The sequence below is a fragment of the Pocillopora damicornis genome, chromosome 4 (genome assembly GCF_964200805.1).
Source record: "Pocillopora damicornis chromosome 4, jaPocDami1.2, whole genome shotgun sequence".
In the NCBI taxonomy this organism is placed as follows: Eukaryota; Metazoa; Cnidaria; class Anthozoa; order Scleractinia; family Pocilloporidae; genus Pocillopora; species Pocillopora damicornis.
Genome location: NC_142673.1, coordinates 23,359,766 through 23,378,452, shown reverse-complemented (window position 1 = coordinate 23,378,452; position 18,687 = coordinate 23,359,766). Strand labels below are relative to the sequence as shown.

The 18,687-nt window shown below is 38.3% G+C and overlaps 2 protein-coding genes and 1 long non-coding RNA gene across 7 annotated transcripts; 2 read left to right on the top strand and 1 right to left on the bottom strand.

Moving 5' to 3' along the window:
* Nucleotides 1–2,449: 2,449 nt before the first annotated feature.
* On the top strand, nt 2,450–6,505 carry LOC149047311 (uncharacterized). Its single transcript, XR_016185467.1, has 2 exons — nt 2,450–2,738; nt 5,069–6,505. It is a non-coding gene; the product is annotated as an uncharacterized LOC149047311 (long non-coding RNA).
* A 1,952-nt stretch (nt 6,506–8,457) lies between these two features.
* LOC149047310 (uncharacterized) lies at nt 8,458–11,161 on the bottom strand. 5 transcript variants are annotated; one of them, XM_089202460.1, is made up of 3 exons: nt 10,545–11,156; nt 10,334–10,439; nt 8,461–9,076 (listed from the first exon to the last, which is right to left on the bottom strand). In XM_089202460.1, exons 1-2 carry the CDS (start codon nt 11,010–11,012, stop codon nt 10,374–10,376), a joined length of 534 nt encoding a protein of 177 aa, XP_089058586.1. In that variant the 5' UTR covers nt 11,013–11,156; the 3' UTR covers nt 8,461–9,076; nt 10,334–10,373. The 5 variants fall into 5 exon arrangements, with proteins under 5 accessions (XP_089058587.1, XP_089058586.1, XP_089058585.1 ...); XM_089202459.1 differs by lacking the exon at nt 8,461–9,076 and adding an exon at nt 9,932–10,146; XM_089202461.1 differs by lacking the exon at nt 10,334–10,439 and having other exon boundaries at nt 8,458–9,076; nt 10,545–11,161.
* A 3,891-nt stretch (nt 11,162–15,052) lies between these two features.
* LOC149047309 (sperm motility kinase X-like) lies at nt 15,053–16,757 on the top strand. The gene has a single exon (XM_089204245.1). The coding sequence runs from the start codon at nt 15,053–15,055 to the stop codon at nt 16,340–16,342; it is 1,290 nt and encodes a 429-aa protein (XP_089060371.1). The 3' UTR covers nt 16,343–16,757.
* Nucleotides 16,758–18,687: the final 1,930 nt, after the last annotated feature.

Genomic DNA, 18,687 nt, shown 5'->3' with positions numbered 1-18,687 from the left:
CGCCTAAGATACGCTGTGGATGGCGTTATCATTTCCCACCCACTGACTTAATGAATGTCTGTTTCCTTTTTCTTTGTCTTGTTGTGTTACTTAGCAAAGTTACTAATATGTTAAGGTTCCATGTAATAAAGTTAAGGAATTTAGTTAAGCTTGTGTCTACCACCTTCTCTTAAGGAGTGGGGGATTTGGGCGGGGCCATTAGCCTCACTTAGTAAAAAACAAAAAAAAATGGACTTGAAATGTAGAGCATTTTACAAGTTCAGCACTGAGCGTCAGATAGTCTAATGCCTACCATGTCATAGGACGGGGGTGCAGGGGTTTACCTTGACGAGTGTATTAGGAGAAAGTAGGGCACGAGTAACACATCTCGGCAAAAAGATTTGCGCTTTGTACGTTCTGCTAAAGTTAGCAAAGGTGATTAGCCAGAAGGAGTTAACATGTAAACTTTTACCTATACTAAACATTGCCTATCCAGCAAACAGGAAATGAGAATACCCAAATTTATCAAGTAAACGTTGTCTTGATCAAACTCCAAATTATGATCACTAATTTACCAGGAACTTTGTAGTACCTAGTGGGAAGAATTGACAATTAGAGCTTGGGAGTTAAACAGTTAAGCATCATTTAACGAGAAGAATAGCAACTTCGAAGAGAAAGGACTTTGTCTATGCTAGTAGAAATTTCTTTAACACTGTGTAATTCTGTCATATGTTATCGGTTTATATGTGTAAAATATATTTACACTAGAGACCCATTTAAAGAGTCACAAAACTGATCTGGGAGTTCTAAAACGTTACTTTTGGTTCGAAATATTTCTCCTTTGTGGGTCCACATTTGAGCTACACAGGAAACAAAAATTGTAACACCTGAAATGATTTAGCGCGTATTCAATTGCTAAATATCATGATACTAATCAAACTCATGAGCCCCACCATGGCAAAGACCCAGGAAAACATAATCAGTCATACTAGGCAAGTTTGCATATGTATTTTTATCCATCTAAAACTATATTTAATACTAATTTGTTGACCTATATTGCGCAATTATCAATATAAATTTTTCAATTGCGCATTACAGAATTAAAAATTCAACTATATCCAGATGTTACAGCTAAAATAAAAATGTTGACGAATATTTACTACTAAAAATCTGACTTTTTTAGAGTGCATACACTACGTAATTTTTCTTGTGGACACTAGGAAAATATGCACGGTTTTAACGGAACACATCTAACTCTCATTACTCTCCATGCAAAGGATATAAGACAAAGTTAGACAAAACACTTTCTTTACCGTGGAGTTTACACTTAACTTAATCTGGTTGTATACAGGTAATCCTTAACGTATCTTCTTAACGTATCTTCTTAACGTCTTTACCTTTAAAATCGTGACCCATTTCAAAGGGAATTGAGCCATTTTCGTGGTGTCTTGATGCATATTCCATTAAACACTGACAGTTTCCAATAACCTTTGTTAAGACTTTCAGAAACATCCATTCCCCTTCATCTGGCATAAAGTGTGATAATGGTGATTTATCTGTTTATCATCCGCGTTTCGAATTGCGGCTAATAAGACTTCTCCAGTCAGCTGAAGGCAGGATTGCTGGTCTTCCTCTTTTAAATTCTCCAGTCCATCCATTACAACGTGCTTCCCTTCAGAGTTAGACTTCCTTGCATGATGTTCGCTCTAAGGAAAACTGCGCGAGAAATGGTATTGCACGAACCAAGATTCCAGCTAAAATTCACAATATTAGGACCTTTTTTGAACTGATTGCCCTCATGTGAGCATTCCAAATGATAATAGTCATAACGAATTATAGCATTAAAAAAACTATCATTTGGTAAAGGAGAACTATAATTTTAATAATCACCGTCGATATCACCTCTGCTTTCAGTTACTGTTAAACCACTTATCAGGGTTTTTACACGTTTTATCTATGACTAGATGTTGATTTTGTGTATGTCTGCATTTCCTAAAAAGTTCAGGGAATAGATTAGGAAATGTGATAAATTTAGCACTTGGCCTCCAAACAAGGAAGGACATTGATTCGTCACGAGCTTGAGTAAGTAATCCCGCCCCAGGGATTCGAATTTAGCGCTCCAGTTCTCTACGTACTGAGTCACAGAATTCTATGTTGAACTTTTCCATTAGGTTCATGTGACATTGAATTTTGTGTCAACAGATCAGTAGTTATTCTAGAAAAAAACCTAAAAGAACTCTGATCGTCCTGTGTGGTTTTAAAGTTGACATCATGTCATCAATACCACCCCAATTATCATTGCTGTCATTGACTTTTAAATTGTTTATGAAGGAGTAACACTGCGGTTTCAGGGAATGTTCCTGCCAACATTGACGTGAACTTTAACTATAATGCACGGAACACAATCTTCCCAAAACCCTTTAAAAACATAATAAACAAATACCCCCGTCTTTTGCCTTTAGCGTTAACCACCCGTTCCTCACGTTGTAACCCAGTAACTACTGGACTTGTAATGACGTTGTAACCAGTAAATTAATGCATTGTAATCGGGATAGACCTATTGACAAATCTAGACCTGGGGGAGGGGTGAATGAGTAGCTAAAATGTCGTGTGTAATCTACGTATCACTGGCGCGCTAATTCGGATCGATCGATTCAGAAGAGATATATTTTCCCTTTATTTGCAAGCTCACACGCTTTATCTGTGCAATTAGCCGACACCTTTCTGGTCGTAAATTTGGTTTATCGATCATTTTCAAGGTGAGTATCACTTATAATAAAAGGTATTCTACTTTGTTTAATGTTCGAGGCACTTGTCTGATGATTTGATGATCGGATATGATCGATAAGTTATAAATATTTCTAAGCCTTTATTTACCTCTCAAAAATTCACGGGTCGATAGGTAAGCAAGCCATCACAATATTTTATAAACCAGTAATCGTGCATCTCATTTAAATTAATGGAGCCATTTATTTGCGGGCTACAAGTACCAGTATTCACAATAGTGATTCATGCATGTGCGGCTTAACAGTCATCTCGCCATCAGTTACAATGAATATCATGACAGTTATTTTATATTTAAGATTATTGTCATTTAAAGAACTGAAAATAAAAATTCCAATCTACAAATAAAGTCACATTTAGCATGTTTATGTGTATTAATATATAGTCCCACAACGATCCATCGCATTCCAGATAACTGATGAACTGTCTAGTTGTCCTCGTGCACCGGTGCTGTACCGGTGCGTGAAGGAATAACCATTGTATTTTCTTTGTTTAGGAGTCATTGGTTAGCTGTTATGTATTTTTTGGTCTTTTGTATCGGCTCTTGTGTATCGGTACCCGAGGACAAAACCAAAATGTGGATTACATTCATCTCATTACAATCCAACTATTTGTGGATTACAATATTTGCATTACAATCCAATAATTTATGGGTTACAATCATCTCATCACCATCCAATAATTTGTGGATTACAATTATCTAATTTAAATTCAATCATTTGTGAATGCTATTATCTCATAACAATCCAAAAATGTGTGGATTACAATTATTTCCTTACAATGCAATAATTTGTGGGTTACAATCATCTCATTACAATCCATTATTATATGGCTGCGATAGTACGTGCACTCTGATTGGTTAATTAGGGGTCCAGAATCCCCCGGTAATTGCTTATGGGCATTACAGATTTTTCCCCCCACAAAACCTAGTGAACTTAGTGACTTTCCCTGAAATAAACTTCGTTGAAAAAAGACAAAATTGAACATTGAACAAAACATGTATCTCTTCTTTAAATATGAGTTCTGAAGAAGATTTTCTTCATAAGTTTATTACCCTGATGAAATTGTGACGTAAATGATAGGCAATGTAGATGTTCTCTCTATTCCGCTTGCTTTGCCTATGTGAAGGCATATAATAAATAACTTAACAGACTTCGGGCTGAATTTTTGCTTTATGGACCGTACCCAGAGGCTCAGTCCATAAAGCAAACATTTCATCCCTCAGTCTGGAATTTTACAGTAAAGCCATTGCGCATGGTGCACATGGTTATTACGTAAATAATTTTTGGATTACAATCATCTCATTACAATTCAATAATTTGTGGATTACAATCATTTTATTACAATCCAATAATTTGTGGATCATCTCAGTACAATTCAATGGTTTGTGGGTTACAGTCATCTCATTGCAATCCAACCATTATATATGCTTCCTTCTATACCTTATGTATTTTAAGGATTTTGCTGGCAATTGAAGTCTTAGTATTTCCTAAAGTTTTTCACTTATTACTTTTCAAACAATAATGATTCCATGGCAAGTACGATAAGATGGAAAGAGTATAGTTATAATATAGCTTTTGGGATGCAAAAGACAAAGTGCTGTTCACTTGGATTCATTGTAGAAAACATTAGCTTTAAGAAACACTTGCCAATACTGATAAGGAATCCAGTCTGAATGCAAGCATCTTATACGTATAAACTGCAGGAATCGCAGTGTGTTAAAAGAAAATCAGGCTCAAAGTAGCCTATCAGGCCAGAGTAGTCCAATGGGATCATGCCCATCAGTGATATGGTCCATGAACCTTCACAGTCCCTGACAAGGTGGTACATGGATTGGGTCCACAACAGTGGACCATGGACCTAGGTTACGATAATTGCAATACAATCTAAATTAATTTTTGTATTACATTATCATCTCATTACAATCCAATAATTTGTGGGTTACAATCACCTCAATACAATCCAATAATTTGTGGGTTACAATCATCTCATTACAATCCAATAATTTGTGGGTTACAATCACCTCAATACAATACAACACATTATTATATGGCTGCGATAGTACACGTGCTCTGATTGGTTAATTAGCGGTCCGTAATCCTCCGGCATTACAGATTTTCACAGTGTTCCTGTGTGTTTGTTTTTAATTATATATTTATATTTTTGAACTTGATTTTTCCGGCTTTTAATCTGACTGGACAATCATAGTGACACCAATAGGAAACTGCTGTCTTTTAGTCACTATACTTAGCATTTTATTTGAGCAATTCAGTCAATTCAATTTATACTTCTTTGTCTGGTTTAGGTAATGAAGTTGAGCTGTTTGACAACTCCAACAAACTCGTTTGTCGGGGTGTTGTAACTGCTCAAGCCATGGTACACGACCTGGCACTGAAAACCGGATGGGCCGCAGTGATGATACAGGATATCTTGTCAAAGGGAAAAGTGGAGCCATGGCAAGAATATCCCACCCATTCTGGGGAAGTAGAAGAAGGGAGTTTTGTCGCCTGGCCGACTGCTTACATCCAACCGCGACGAGAAGCTCTGCAAACTGCCCGGCCGAAACAAAACCTTTCGGAGACGCAGGGTTTAAAGGATGCCCTTCATCCCGACAAGTTTGTCTCTCCCGGGACAATAATGTCCAGGGATAGACAGCTACGAAGTAGAAAGTGAAAACATTATGATTCCACTATTGCGCCATTTTACCATATTTGGACATGAGAACGCGCAAATCATGAGCCTGTAATGCCCCGGTTTGACTGTTTTAGAACAGAGCAAATACGGACGGAAAGCGTAGAGCAACAAAATGGTTGGACAAAAGGGAGCAAAATTGACTTGTTTACGTCCTTTACGCTTGACTTTTAAGCGACGACCTTTCGACGGGAACGCATTTTTTTAACTCAACAGAAGGAAACTTGCGAGGACATTTAATTCTTTTTGTTTGTGTTGTTTTCGTCATTCGCGCACGCTTCATAAGATCGATAAGATTCTCAGGCGATGGAGGTTGTAATTCAAAAACTAGGTGCCAAAATGCTAGAAAATGGCGCAATAATGAAATAATAAATCCCTTATTGGATGGTTTAACATGTAATACGTCCGGACATTTAGCTCGTTTTGCTACGCAACTCGCAAAATACCCGCGCGTATTATATGTTAAACCATCCAATAAGGTGTATGTAACGGTTCACTGTAAAGTTACGCAACCACACAGAGGACGACAACGAAAATGCAATGTGGGAGGCTAACCTTTCCTTCTGGAAATTTCATTGAGACTCTTGAAACTATTTACATTCATAGAATGGTGCTGACAAAGACATAAAGCTTTATTTGAGGTTATTCGTGTTGTTTCTTTGTACAGTTTAGCAGATTGCAAAACACATGTGCAGGTCTTTGCCCTGAAGTGTTCTTCCTCCCCTTCTCTTAAGCGATGTTCTCCTTGCCAACGCTGTTGTGGTTGCGTAAATTCCCTATTGTAAAGAAAAAATGCAGTTTGCATGGAATGAGATAACCAAAGTTGTAATTCATAAGTCTGTTTATCGTTTCCTTTTCTCATGATTCTGTGTTCTCTTAGTCGATACTAATCTGTTACATCTTGCTGACTTATATTCTATTTTAAATACAAAATCATGATTAGGATAGGAACGAAGGATCCTCCACTGTCACTTGCTACTACACACTCTAATAAATCACTGTACATATCAATAAATAGGATAGCCGAGATATATTAAAATGAACTTATTGATGCGTTTTAGCGTATGATGTACATAAGACAATGTATGTTCCAATGCTACGTCTTCAGAAGATACTTAACAGTACGACCAGTGTTTTCGACTCTCCCCTGGATGCTAGTCCATTTCAGGGTCACCCCCTCCCCCTCCCCCAGCAGTTAATACACCGGTTCCCATGTATCATCACCCGACTGAAGAGAGGCATAGTAAAGGTTAAGTGTCTTGCCCAAGAACATAACGCAGTGCCCTTACAAGAGCAATTTTTTGGGCCCAGTGCATGCTAACCCGGCATAAGGTATATTTTTTGGTCCAGCGCATACCGTGACAATTTGTCCACCACGCCCCCATGCGTCTCTATACAATAGTGACAGGGTTCGCACTCACCTTGAAAGTCCTTGAAAATCCTTGAGTGTCATAAAAAAAATTCACGACCTTAAAAGTCCTTGAAAATTGCAGACAGTGCTGGAAAGCCCTTGAATTCACTAAATTCACCCCATTTTTCAGTCTGTTTTTGTGTCTACCCCATTTTTCAGCCTCTTTTTGAAATAGAGTAAAATCGGGGCGAAGAGTTGATATGCCGGGTATACGATATAGCGCTTAGTGTGTTAAATTCACAAAATTCACCCCATTTTTTAGTATCTTTTTGAAATACAGTAAAATCGAGGTGAATAGTTGGTTAGCCAGGTATAGGACATAGCGCTTAGTATGTTAAATTCACAAAATCCACCCCATTTTTTAGTTTCTTTTTGAAATACAGTAAAATCGAGGTGAATAGTTGGTTAGCCAGGTATAGAACATAGCGCTTAGTATGTTAAATTTACAAAATTCACCCCATTTTTTAGTTTCTTTTTGAAATACAGTAAAATCGGGGTGGAGAGTTGGTATGCCGGGTATAGGACATAGCGCTTAGTATGTTAAATTCACAAAATTCATCCCATTTTTTAGTTTCTCTTTGAAATACAGTAAAATCGGTGTGAAGAGTTGATATTCCGGGTATAGGACATAGCGCTTAGTATGTTAAATTCACAAAATTCACCCCATTTTTTAGTTTCTCCTTTGAAATACAGTAAAAGCGGGGTGAAGAGTTGATATTCCGGGTATAGGACAAAGCGCTTAGTATGTTAAATTTACAAAATTCACCCCATTTTTTAGTTTCTTTTTGAAATACAGTAAAATCGGGGTGAAGAGTTGATATGCCGGGTATAGGACATAGCGCTTAGTATGTTAAATTTACAAAATTCACCCCATTTTTTGGTTTCTTTTTGAAATACAGTAAAAGCGGGGTGAAGAGTTGATATTCCGGGTATAGGATATAGCGCTTAGTATGTTAAATTCACAAAATTCACCCCATTTTTTGGTTTCTCTTTGAAATACAGTAAAATCGGGGTGAAGAGTTGATATTCCGGGTATTGGACATAGCGCTTAGTATATTAAATTCACAAAATTCACCCCATTTTTTAGTTTCTCCTTTGAAATACAGTAAAAGCGGGGTGAAGAGTTGATATTCCGGGTATAGGATATAGCGCTTAGTATGTTAAATTCACAAATTCACCCCATTTTTTAGTTTCTCTTTGAAATACGGTAAAATCGGGGTGAAGAGTTGATATGCCGGGTATAGGATAAAGTGCTTAATATGTTAAATTTACAAAATTCACCCCATTTCTTAGTTTCCCTTTCAAATACAGTAAAATCGGGGTGAAGAGTTGATATGCCGGGTATAGGACAAAGCGCTTAATATGTTAAATTTACAAAATTCACCCCATTTTTTAGTTTCCCTTTGAAATACAGTAAAATCGGGGTGAAGAGCTGATATGCCGGGTATAGGATATAGCGCCTATTATGTTAAATTTACAAAATTCACCCCGTTTTTCAGTCCCTTGAGGAAACTTGGTTTGAGAAATCGAGAAGTTCGAGAAATTGGCCATTTCAAAGACGAGCGGGTATCCAAAAGGGATATTGGTTGTTTTTATTCCTTTTCACACAACAAAGTAACAAGAATTATCTCTGTATTAAATAATTTTTTAACATAACCACTTAAATAAAAACTCTGCAAATCAGTTTGAGTCTGGAAGTTTAGAACTTGCAGAAGGAATTAGATTCTAAAAAAAAAAATTGAAGTACACCGGGTGTCACCAAATGCACTGAATACGGGAGCTTACCTCAAGAGACTTTGCATGGTTTTACAACCTAAACTGTGTTGATCACAAGGTATTTCTAACTTTTAACTTGACCAAATTTCTATGGTCTTCATTACCATCTACCGAGGTATCAGTTGATGCTTTGTGTCAAATTTATAACACTTCATTCAGTTCTCTTTGTTTTAAACTGGTTATCTGCATATATCACCATAAATTACCATACATAGAAACAAAGGATAATAAAATTTAAACTAAGGATAAAGTTGATCCAAAACATTTAACTACAATCTAAGTTACTCATTAAAACACTTCTAAAGGTCTTATACACATAACACTGGGATGTTGCAAGATAACTGTTTGCTGGAAGTTCTAAATTCACAAACATTAATTGTTAAGCCACCTGAATTCCTCAAAGCTGTCAATAAATTGGTCATATATCTTCCTTTTCTGCAATTAAAACAATAAATAACAAATATAACAATTTGCTACATCTGTTCTATTGTAAATCTATCACGAATGCTATTCTCTGATTGGCTGCCCTACCCACTATCTATTCTGTGATAGATAGTGAGTAGTAATCAGTTTGAGTCTAGAACTTTAGAACTTGCAGAAGGAACTGGATTCTATTCTGCAGTATACAGTACTGTACACTCACCATTATCATAACATTGTGTAGTTTGCAATATTTCATTTGGTGGTATTTTTTGTCTTCCAAATATTTGTTAGCTGGGAAAGTTCTCATAAGCGGACATCTAGGCTACACCTCTGGTGGTGGCCGCTTATGAGAACAGTTCTTGTAAGGTGGCCAGCTCCAGTTACAGACACTTTTAACGTGTCCCGAGGGTGTACATGTATGAGAGCTTCAACTGTATTTTCATTTGTTTAGTTTCAGTATCTATGAAGGAGATCATGATAAAGTTTTGGCTAGGTCATGAAGATTTATACTAAAGCAATAATATATTATGATCTCATGATTTCTATATTATTTGTGTGATGGTTTATTTGGTTTTGCCCTCAATAATTCAGGGTCGGCCAGCGGGGGACAGTGGTATACCAGTATACCCGAAAAAGATCTGCCAAAATACCCCAAAACACCCAAGATTTCTCCCAATATACCTAAAATTAATCAAAGCGTTATATAGTCTACTATATACCCGAAATTAGTAGTATACCCATCTTTCAGCTGAAATATACCATATACCCGAATTAAAAAAGCCCCTTAATACCATATACCCAAAAACCCTGGCCGACCCTGATAACTATCACATGATGGAGTCGTTTACAGCTAAACCTATAACGAACCTTTATGAGAGGGTGGGAGTAGAAGTCTGAGGCCTTCACAAGATCAAAAATGGAAACTTGGCATTCCATCACAAGTGCCAGGGTAAATTCCATCAGACTTGTGGTGAATGCCAAGGTTGGTTCCACTGGCGTAGCAGGCCACAAACCTTGAAACAGAAAACTCTCTGCCACACTAAAACAAGTGCAACAGAGAATCTTCAATAGATGCTGACCACCTTCAGAAAAAAATATTCAACAAGGAAGAACATTGCTGACTTTATACCGATATTTTAATAACCTTAGAATTAAGCTCACCAAAACAATATAAATGTTTACAATATATTAAATAACTGCAAAAAGTGAATACCAGGACTACATTAACATGAACAACAATCATGGTTTGGTCTTTAGGGATAGCTTTACCTCTTTCATCTATAACCGTTATTTCCCTTGTGTAGGAAAATTAGCAAGAATGATAGGGATTACTCAATGTCCTGTCAGGAACAGTGTGCAATTTCCAAACACCGTCCTGAAAAGTTCAGTATAAAAAAAAGACAAGCTTAATAAATTTCTTAAACCCGGGTTACTCTTCTGGGCAAAAAACAAAATTGATAATTATAAAGGTCATGCATACCTGTATTATTTCTGGGTGATGAAAATGATGTTTGGTCTGATGCAGGTGATTACAGCAATCAAGGCAGAAGTATGCCGTAAAGCTACAATCCCTGCATCGACTTTCCACCGTTTTACCACAATTACATTGATGGGGCACGAAACCTTCCATTTCAACAGAGAACTTCAGCAATGTGGATCGCAAGGATTCCCAGTTTTTGTGGAGCCTTTCCTTGCGCATTTTGTAGGAGCTGGTGGAGGAAGTGGGCACCACATCATCGTCGGAATCTGGCGGGTCACCATCACACAAAGCGCACGGATCTTCCTCTTCTTCACCTTGTTCCACATCTTCCACACTACGATGTTGCTCTTTTTCCAGAGGCAGAGTAGAAGGAAGTTGGACGGTGGATTTCCGGGTTTTATTTGATCTGTCTACCACTTTAAAGGAGGAAAATCCTTTCCTCTTACCCGGCCCTAAAAACATTCCCATCAAAATCCAATATGGCGTCTCTTATGGGCAATTTAGTTACTCATTCACCCCTCCCCCAGGTCTAGATTTGTCAATAGGTCTATCCCGATTACAATGCATTAATTTACTGGTTACAACGTCATTACAAGTCCAGTAGTTACTGGGTTACAACGTGAGGAACGGGTGAGGGCAACTCTAAAACCCGCCAATAGTTATAAACAACTACTGGTATTGGCACCTTAAAAACGCAACAAGCAATGCAAAGAGAATGACAGGTTAGGAATGATGACAAACCAGTACATTTGTAAACTAGAGATATGCATATAGTTTTTTTTTCGTATTACCGTATATGGTGCGTGAGTCCTCTATTCTCACATGCATACAATATTTCCTCAATTTCTGGGCTAGGGTCACGGCGACGGAGTTCCCTCGTGAAGTTGACAGCCATAAAAGTCTTTCCAGTGCCAGGTGCACCCTTTATCTAGGTTAATTGCATCGCACAATAACTCAAACTGTTTCTCAGTCAGCAGATTGAAGAGGCAGATTCCCTGCTTATTGGATAGGATGGAAGGTACTTCGTCTAAGACGCTTACCAATGATTCAAGAGTTCCGTTCAACTTTTCCTTCATTGGCTTCTTCCACCTCACATGTATACTGGCTAAGGTAATGGTTCCCTAGGTCTGGAAAAAAGTCAGGCCGAATTGCAGAGCAGCAATGATGGCAATGTACCGCGTGGTAGCTAATACATATCAAACTCTTTCCCCAGCGCGACGAACATTTCTTTTTCTCGGTTTCCAGGTGTACGCGACCACTAACCCTACGTAATGCGCATGCTCTACGATGCGAATTTTCAAAATGGCGGATAGGTCAAAGGGGAGTTACTACATCACGGGCGACGAGCGGGGATAGAAAAAACGACCCAAATATGAGCGGTCAGCGGTGAAACAGCTTTTATAGTTCATATAGAGACATATAATTTGTTGTTCCAGAGACAATCGTGTTGTAAAGCCGAAATGTTTATTGAAAAGGTCATAGACAGGCCTACACAGACTCCCCTGTGTGGTTTTACGTTTGCGATGCAAAAGCCTTTAATTAAAGCTTCGCTCTAACGAGTATGTCTTTGAGCGATTTACCTCTTTTGTATGATATAATCGGAGGCGTTTTGTAAATTGTTTTCAGCAGTGGCTGATTTTGGATGAGGTTCCATTCTTCCATCAGTATTTGTTTTAAATTTTTTAACCCCTGGGTGGTATGCTGTCACAAAAGGCAATATTTTGCCTGTAGTTTTTTTGGTTTGTTTTTTAAGTGTCGACTGCCTTGCGGCAAACGAGACCTCAGATAACGTTTTTCCAATTAGGCTTTTTTTTTCAGAGCTGAAAGATCTTATATGTACACGCTTTCAGAGTGATAATAAACATGTTGAAAAGTACAACAGTGTCATCTCTGAAAAATCAGTCTACAAACCGACCGAGACCTTTCAATATACACACTATTCATCTTGCCACCCGCCAAGTGTTAAGAAAGGCTTTATTAAAGGAGAAGCTATCAGACTTCTAAGAACAAACTCCTCGGAAAGAAATTTCCAGGAGGCCATGTGTAACTTCAATACACGACTTGAAGCACGTGGTTACCCATCATCGTCAGAGCGAAGCTTTAATTAAAGGCTTTTGCGTCGCAAACGTAAAACCACACAGGAGAGTCTGTGTAGGCCTGTCTATGACCTTTTCAATAATTGTGATTTTTTTCTCGGCTTAAACGCTAAGTCAGTTGTTCAATTGAATAGGAAGAAAAATATTTCGAACGGAAAACAGCATTATTTGCACGTGTGGATCTTTTGATCTCGGTCTCCTAAACGAGTGGTCTTGATTGTAAATATTTAAGGAATGGTAAATACATTAGCCTTAACATGGCTGTTTCTCGAAGCTCAGTGTTTTCCTACTTGCCTTTTTTCCACGTGAATTGGGGGCGATTGAATAGATATAATTTGCAGTAAAAGAACGTCAGCTGATAGAAATTTTAAATTTCTCATCTTAAGCTGTAGATACAAAATTCAAGTGAAAAGGAAGCCAACTGTGATCAATGCTTTGAACTTTCATTGACCAGCTCCCAGTTGGCTTGTTAGCTCAATTGGTAGAGCGCTGCACCGGTAACGCAGAGGTCATGGGTTCAAATCCCGTACGGGCCTGAAATTTTTTTCAGGTCCTACTTACAACTACTAGTTTCAGTAGTGTTCTTAGCTGCGAGGATCTTCTAATTTCATCTTTCCACCGCAGTGCAAATATGTGAATTTTCATATATCTAAATCTTTAAGTCACGATAGGTTTTTTTCGTCACACAGCAAGTTACATAACGTGAATATCATTCTTCTTGATGCCTTTCCCGGTGTCAGCAATGCCTTTCCCGATACCTCCGTTGGTCAATAGAGCATAAGAAGTATTGTTCCAGTTAAAGCTTGAGGAAAATTGCTCAACTTTTTAAGTAGCGAAGTGTAACTTAGTAACATTTCGGCTTTACAACATGATTGTTTTCTGCAACTACAAAACGTACATTTAATTCTTCCTGGTACCTTTCGGATGCCACCGATGCCTTCATTGTTTAATAAAGCAGTAAAAGATATATGTACAATCAACACTTTTGAATTGCTTAACATTTTATTTAGCGAAGTAAACTGTTTACACTTCGGCTTTACAAAACGATTGTTTCCTGATACTACAAATGATCTGTCTATATATGAAGTATGAAAGTTGTTTCACCGCTGACCACTCGTATTTGGGTCGTTTTTTCTATCCCCGCTCGTCGCCCGTGATGTAGTAACTCCCAGGTCAAAGAGGGAAATAAAAAAAGCAAAGCGATTTTGCAATAAATACTTAACATACACCCCCGTTAGAAAGGCGAATCCACGATAGAGAGATACAAAACTGTATGATATTGAGAACAGGGAGGTTGACAAAATCAACAAGAGAGGTTGAAAATTCATTACGTTAGCTATAGCACATGCTTCGATGAATGGACGCCCTTCAGGGCCGATAGAGGATCTGGATACTTTCCGTTTGTTCACAGCGAAAAGCTGTTCATTCCCTCGGAAAACTCTCTAGAGGATAGAAAAGAATCGTCCCATGGCCAACTTGCTCGTGAAATAAAGAAAAAGCTTTGGTCTGGACGGCGAGAGGACCCTGATATAAACATAGACCTTAATGTTGACCAAGATATTTTCATGGAAGGTCTTGGGAGTGTTTTGCCCGGCGTTCTTCAAAGAGGGAAGATGGTTTACCAATTGGAGTCAAATAGGGTGCTTGATTCATATCTGGGGCTGAAGTGGGATGAAAGAATTTTAAATGTAGCTGAAGATTTTGCCTATGTAATTCCAGGAACTGTTAAGTATTGGCTGGGACTAAGAAGTCCAATCATTGAATACAAGCTCATCGTTGTAGGTGTTCTTAACCCTTTCATAACCGGCTGCCTCCAGGAACTGAATCCTGTTTTTCTTCAGAAACAGTTGTTTGAGGGCATCAACCCCTTTGTGATTTGTGGATCTGAAGAAATCTTTAGAAGCTCTACTATTGTATTTTTCCAAGCCTTGCTGTGTGTAATATGCTATGTTCTGATAAAGTGACAGGAACTCTGGAACATGATAACATAGTGCATGCATGTAGGGAGTAACATCTTTTGCTTGGTAAACTTTGAGAAAGTGCTCAAACCATGATTTGATATTTCTTTGCAGTTCAAGAATACCATGAGGGGACGCAAATCGTCTGTACTGTAAGTATCCCGGAGAGTCCCATACATTTTCTTAGACTTTTAGTCTAAGAAAATGTATGGGACTTTTTGAACGCTCCAGGCAGCTTTCCTGTAAGGTGTCATAATCCTGTTGCTGCTGACATCGATGTGACAGATAATTGCTTTTGCACTGTTTTCTTTGCCGGCTTATACCTATCATCAAGTTTCAATAGGACGGCTATCATTTTTCACAAGAATAATGAAGTTTTTGTAAATTGTGAGATCGGATGCAAGAGCACGTGTTTAACTATTTCCCTCTTCTTGCTTGGGAATGCATTAGTAAAATGCCGGCGGACCTTGAAGCCTCCAATAAGCTGGAAATACCAAATAAACGGGAAGTGAAATCGCGAAAAAATACTCCCGAGGAGAAACGAAAACAAAATAGAGAATGGAGAAAGCGAAAGCGAAAGCGACAGCAGAAGAATGCGAGTAATCTGGCTCTGCTCGCTAATACTGAAGTTCTGCTGAGAATCAATGATGGACTAAATGTGGCTGAGACGAGCTTGATAGATAAGAAATCGTTTTCTCCAAATCTGGATACAGAACAGGTAGGCAACGAAAGCGGACTTATCGTGCTTGAGGCTAATTCTAAAGAAGAAATGGTAAGTAATGCGAAGAGACCACGATTAACAACCCTCTTGGATGTACATTGTTCAAGATCTGCAACAATGCTTCGGATGGCGCTTGGAGACGACGCAAGACGCAAGCCGACTCAACATTCAAGGTCATTTTTGGCACAGACAACGTTTCAACGCATTGTTAGTCAGAAAAATATCCATTTTAAGAGTATGTCAGATAAAGAATTCAAATGCAACTTTAAAGAATTGATTCCGGAACATTTGGAGTATCTAACCCAACATTCCGTTGGTAGTGGAAGTTTTGGCCAATGCTTCAAAGCAAGTTACCGCGGGATCGCCGTTATTGTGAAGCAAATGACACACAATGACAACGCCGGAGAACAGGACAGGGCAAAGAAAAACCTTCTTCATGAAGCAGGGGTTATAACTGCATTGGGGGATCATGCCAACCTCCCAATGTTGTTTGGAGTAGTTACAAAGAGCTTGCCCCTATGCCTTGTTCTACAGTTCCATGGCATCAACCAAGAAAGCACTACTCTTCATCAGGTAGCAAGCAAAAACCTGCTTAATTCAACAGATTGTATTTCACTGTTTATAGAGATAGCTTCCACCTTGAGCTATGTTCATTCAAAAGGCTACCTTCATAATGACGTAAAAGCTAACAATGTAGTATTGGAAAGAAAGTCCGACTCTGCGAAATACGACCCGATTCTTATTGATTTCGGTAAAAGCACCAAGCTGGGGTTGCCATCCTCAAAACGAAGTTCGTCCTGCTCTTCAAGAAAGATCTATTTAGCCCCAGAAGTCCAAAAAGAAAGACGTTACAGCATTTCTAGTGACATTTACTCTTTAGGAAGAATGCTGAAGGCTGTGTCGTGTTTAATAGGTTTTTATGAGAAGGTGCGGGTGCTTGTGAAAAAAGCCACTGACCAAAACCCGGGTGATAGGCCTACTGTTGAAGAATTTTTGCAACAAATCTCTACAATTATACCATAGGTATTTCGCTAGTTCTTTTTCCCATGCCATGTGTTCGGAACAACATATTCATGATAAGTGATGCGGAAACGCTCGAATTTTTTCGACAGAAAGCCACCACAGAAACTGTAACAAAATAAACTGAAATCCTTGGTTTCTTTCTTTCTAAATTTAAATTAATGTTCTATTTAGCATTTAAGAGGCAGTAGAATGGCAAGTGAATGTTTCTTTTTATAAACAAAGCAGTTGAGTAAGTCGAGTTGTTTGCTGAACTGTTTTCACTGTGGTGTTTCCACGATACATTGAAATTCGCGTTTCGTTGGTTAACAAAATCATAATTTTAAATATACTTTACAGTAAGAATTATATTTTTGACCGACAACCAATAGCATTCTTTTTTTTATGAAACGATAATAAAGGTTCTTCTCTTATGGCTTCAAAACGGCCTGTCTCTTTTGAAGTGAGTTGTTCGTTTGTCTCGATCCCCTAACCGATGAACCTTCTCAGTTTTCGATCCTGCAAACTTTATCAGAGCATGATGATTCAGCGAAAGGAACATTTCCAACCTGGGTTTCATCAAAAGACGAAGAAGGACATTCTACTTGCAGTTGTGGTTTCCTTACGGTAACCTCCTCTTGACTTTCGTTTTGATCAGCTCTCGTTGTTTCCTCACGGTCACTGATTTCAGTTTTCCGCTTAACTGCAACAGTCTTCTGGAATTTTCTGTTGAACTTCTTCCTTTGTTTTCGTACCTTTGTTCTTCTGCGCTTTTCTTCAATTGAATGTTTTCTGAACCTCGGCATCATGCAAAATTACTTGCTTGCTCCAGCCCTGAGAGATCGTTCTTCGCTTAAGAAGGTTTAATCCGTAATCACTGACACGCGTAATTATCGCACGTTTGTATGCAAAGACTTCCTTTTGTCTTTTGAAGTAGAATTAGCATAGCCTAAACCACTGATGCGTTCAACTTTTGAAAAGCCTCTTCTCGAATCCCTTTTTGTATTTGTTCACAAAGTGTAACATATAAAGTCTGTAGTACTTTGCATTCTTTCGAAACTCAGTTGATTATCTTGAAAATTGAAGTTGCTGGCTCACATACATTCGGATGAAGTGATACTTCTCCCACATCTAACGCTGTATTATTTCCTTTGTTTTACTGAGGACGTTACTAATTTTCTTTGTTTCAATTATAACATTAAAGTGAGACTTATTCTTCAGTTTCAGTCATTGGCCAAGTGCGCAATTTCGACTAAAACTCAAGACAGTAAGTAACTGCCGTTTGCAATTTGAAGTTCTCGACATCACGCAAAATTACTTGGTCGCTCCAAAGAAAAATCCTTCAGTTCGCTTAAGGCTCTAATCCGTGACTGACACTCGTAATTATCACACATTTGTATCCAAAGAGTTTCTTTTGTCTTTTCAAAAAGAATTGCATAGCCTCAACTGATGCATTGAAGTTTTGAAAAAAAAAGCCTCTTCTCGAATCTCTCTCTTTTTAATCTCTCTCTTTTTTTACAAAGTGCAATATTTTAAGTCTGTAGCAGTTTGCATTCTTTTGTAACTCACAAACATTAATCAAGCGATACTTCCGGCCCATATCTAACAGTTTCAGGACGTTCTTAATTTTCTTTGTTTCAATTATAACATATAAGTGAGACTTTGAGACATTTTCTTCAGTTTCCGTTATTGGCCAAGTGCACAATTTCGACTCAAACTCACGAGAGTTAGTCATGCCGTTTGCAGTTTTCTGTCGCTTTTGTGGGAAAAAATTCAAAACAGGTGTTTCTCTAAGAAAACACTACGAACTGAAGCATCATGAAGACAGCCTTTTTGAGACAACAAACATATTTGTGGATGAATTTGGCAATCGCTGCGATGAGCCAAAAGCAACTGTGCTTGGAAACGACGCAGAACTTCAAGAATATCTGAAATGGCTATCCGCTTTGGTGGAGAGAATAAACATGTCATTGGTACCTGATCATCCAGGTGAATACTATGGTTTAAATATTTCTCTGTTTTGGAAGCTGTTGTTAACACGGTTCGGTTCATTTCTTGATAGGAAAGTGGTGTCATATCGACTGCTTTCAAGTACCCGAGCGGTATTTTCGTCACATTTTGCATCGGTTGGAAAGTCCGAGGCTTGATAGTGTTCGCGATGTTTCACACCGCCGCCAGCCTATTTTTAAAAGAACGGCAAGACGATTGTCGTACAAAATATTTGAGGAGCAAACGTTCAAAAGGATTCTAGAAGAGCAGGACTCTTTGCTGTTTAAGTCCCATGCATTGTTCAGTAACCAGGACGAAGTTCCTGATATTTCAAATATGGAAGCTGAGGCGGCTCTTGAATTTGCCAAAGCAAGGGCAAA

Bases quoted from the DNA above. Each gene is read 5' to 3' on its own strand.
- LOC149047310 (XM_089202460.1), bottom strand. From the start codon at position 11,012: ATGGGAATGTTTTTAGGGCCGGGTAAGAGGAAAGGATTTTCCTCCTTT. The intron at 10,440-10,544 runs GTATGCATGACC...TGAACTTTTCAG, and splicing joins ATCACCCAGAAATAATACAG to GACGGTGTTTGGAAATTGCA.
- LOC149047309 (XM_089204245.1), top strand. From the start codon at position 15,053: ATGCCGGCGGACCTTGAAGCCTCCAATAAGCTGGAAATACCAAATAAA.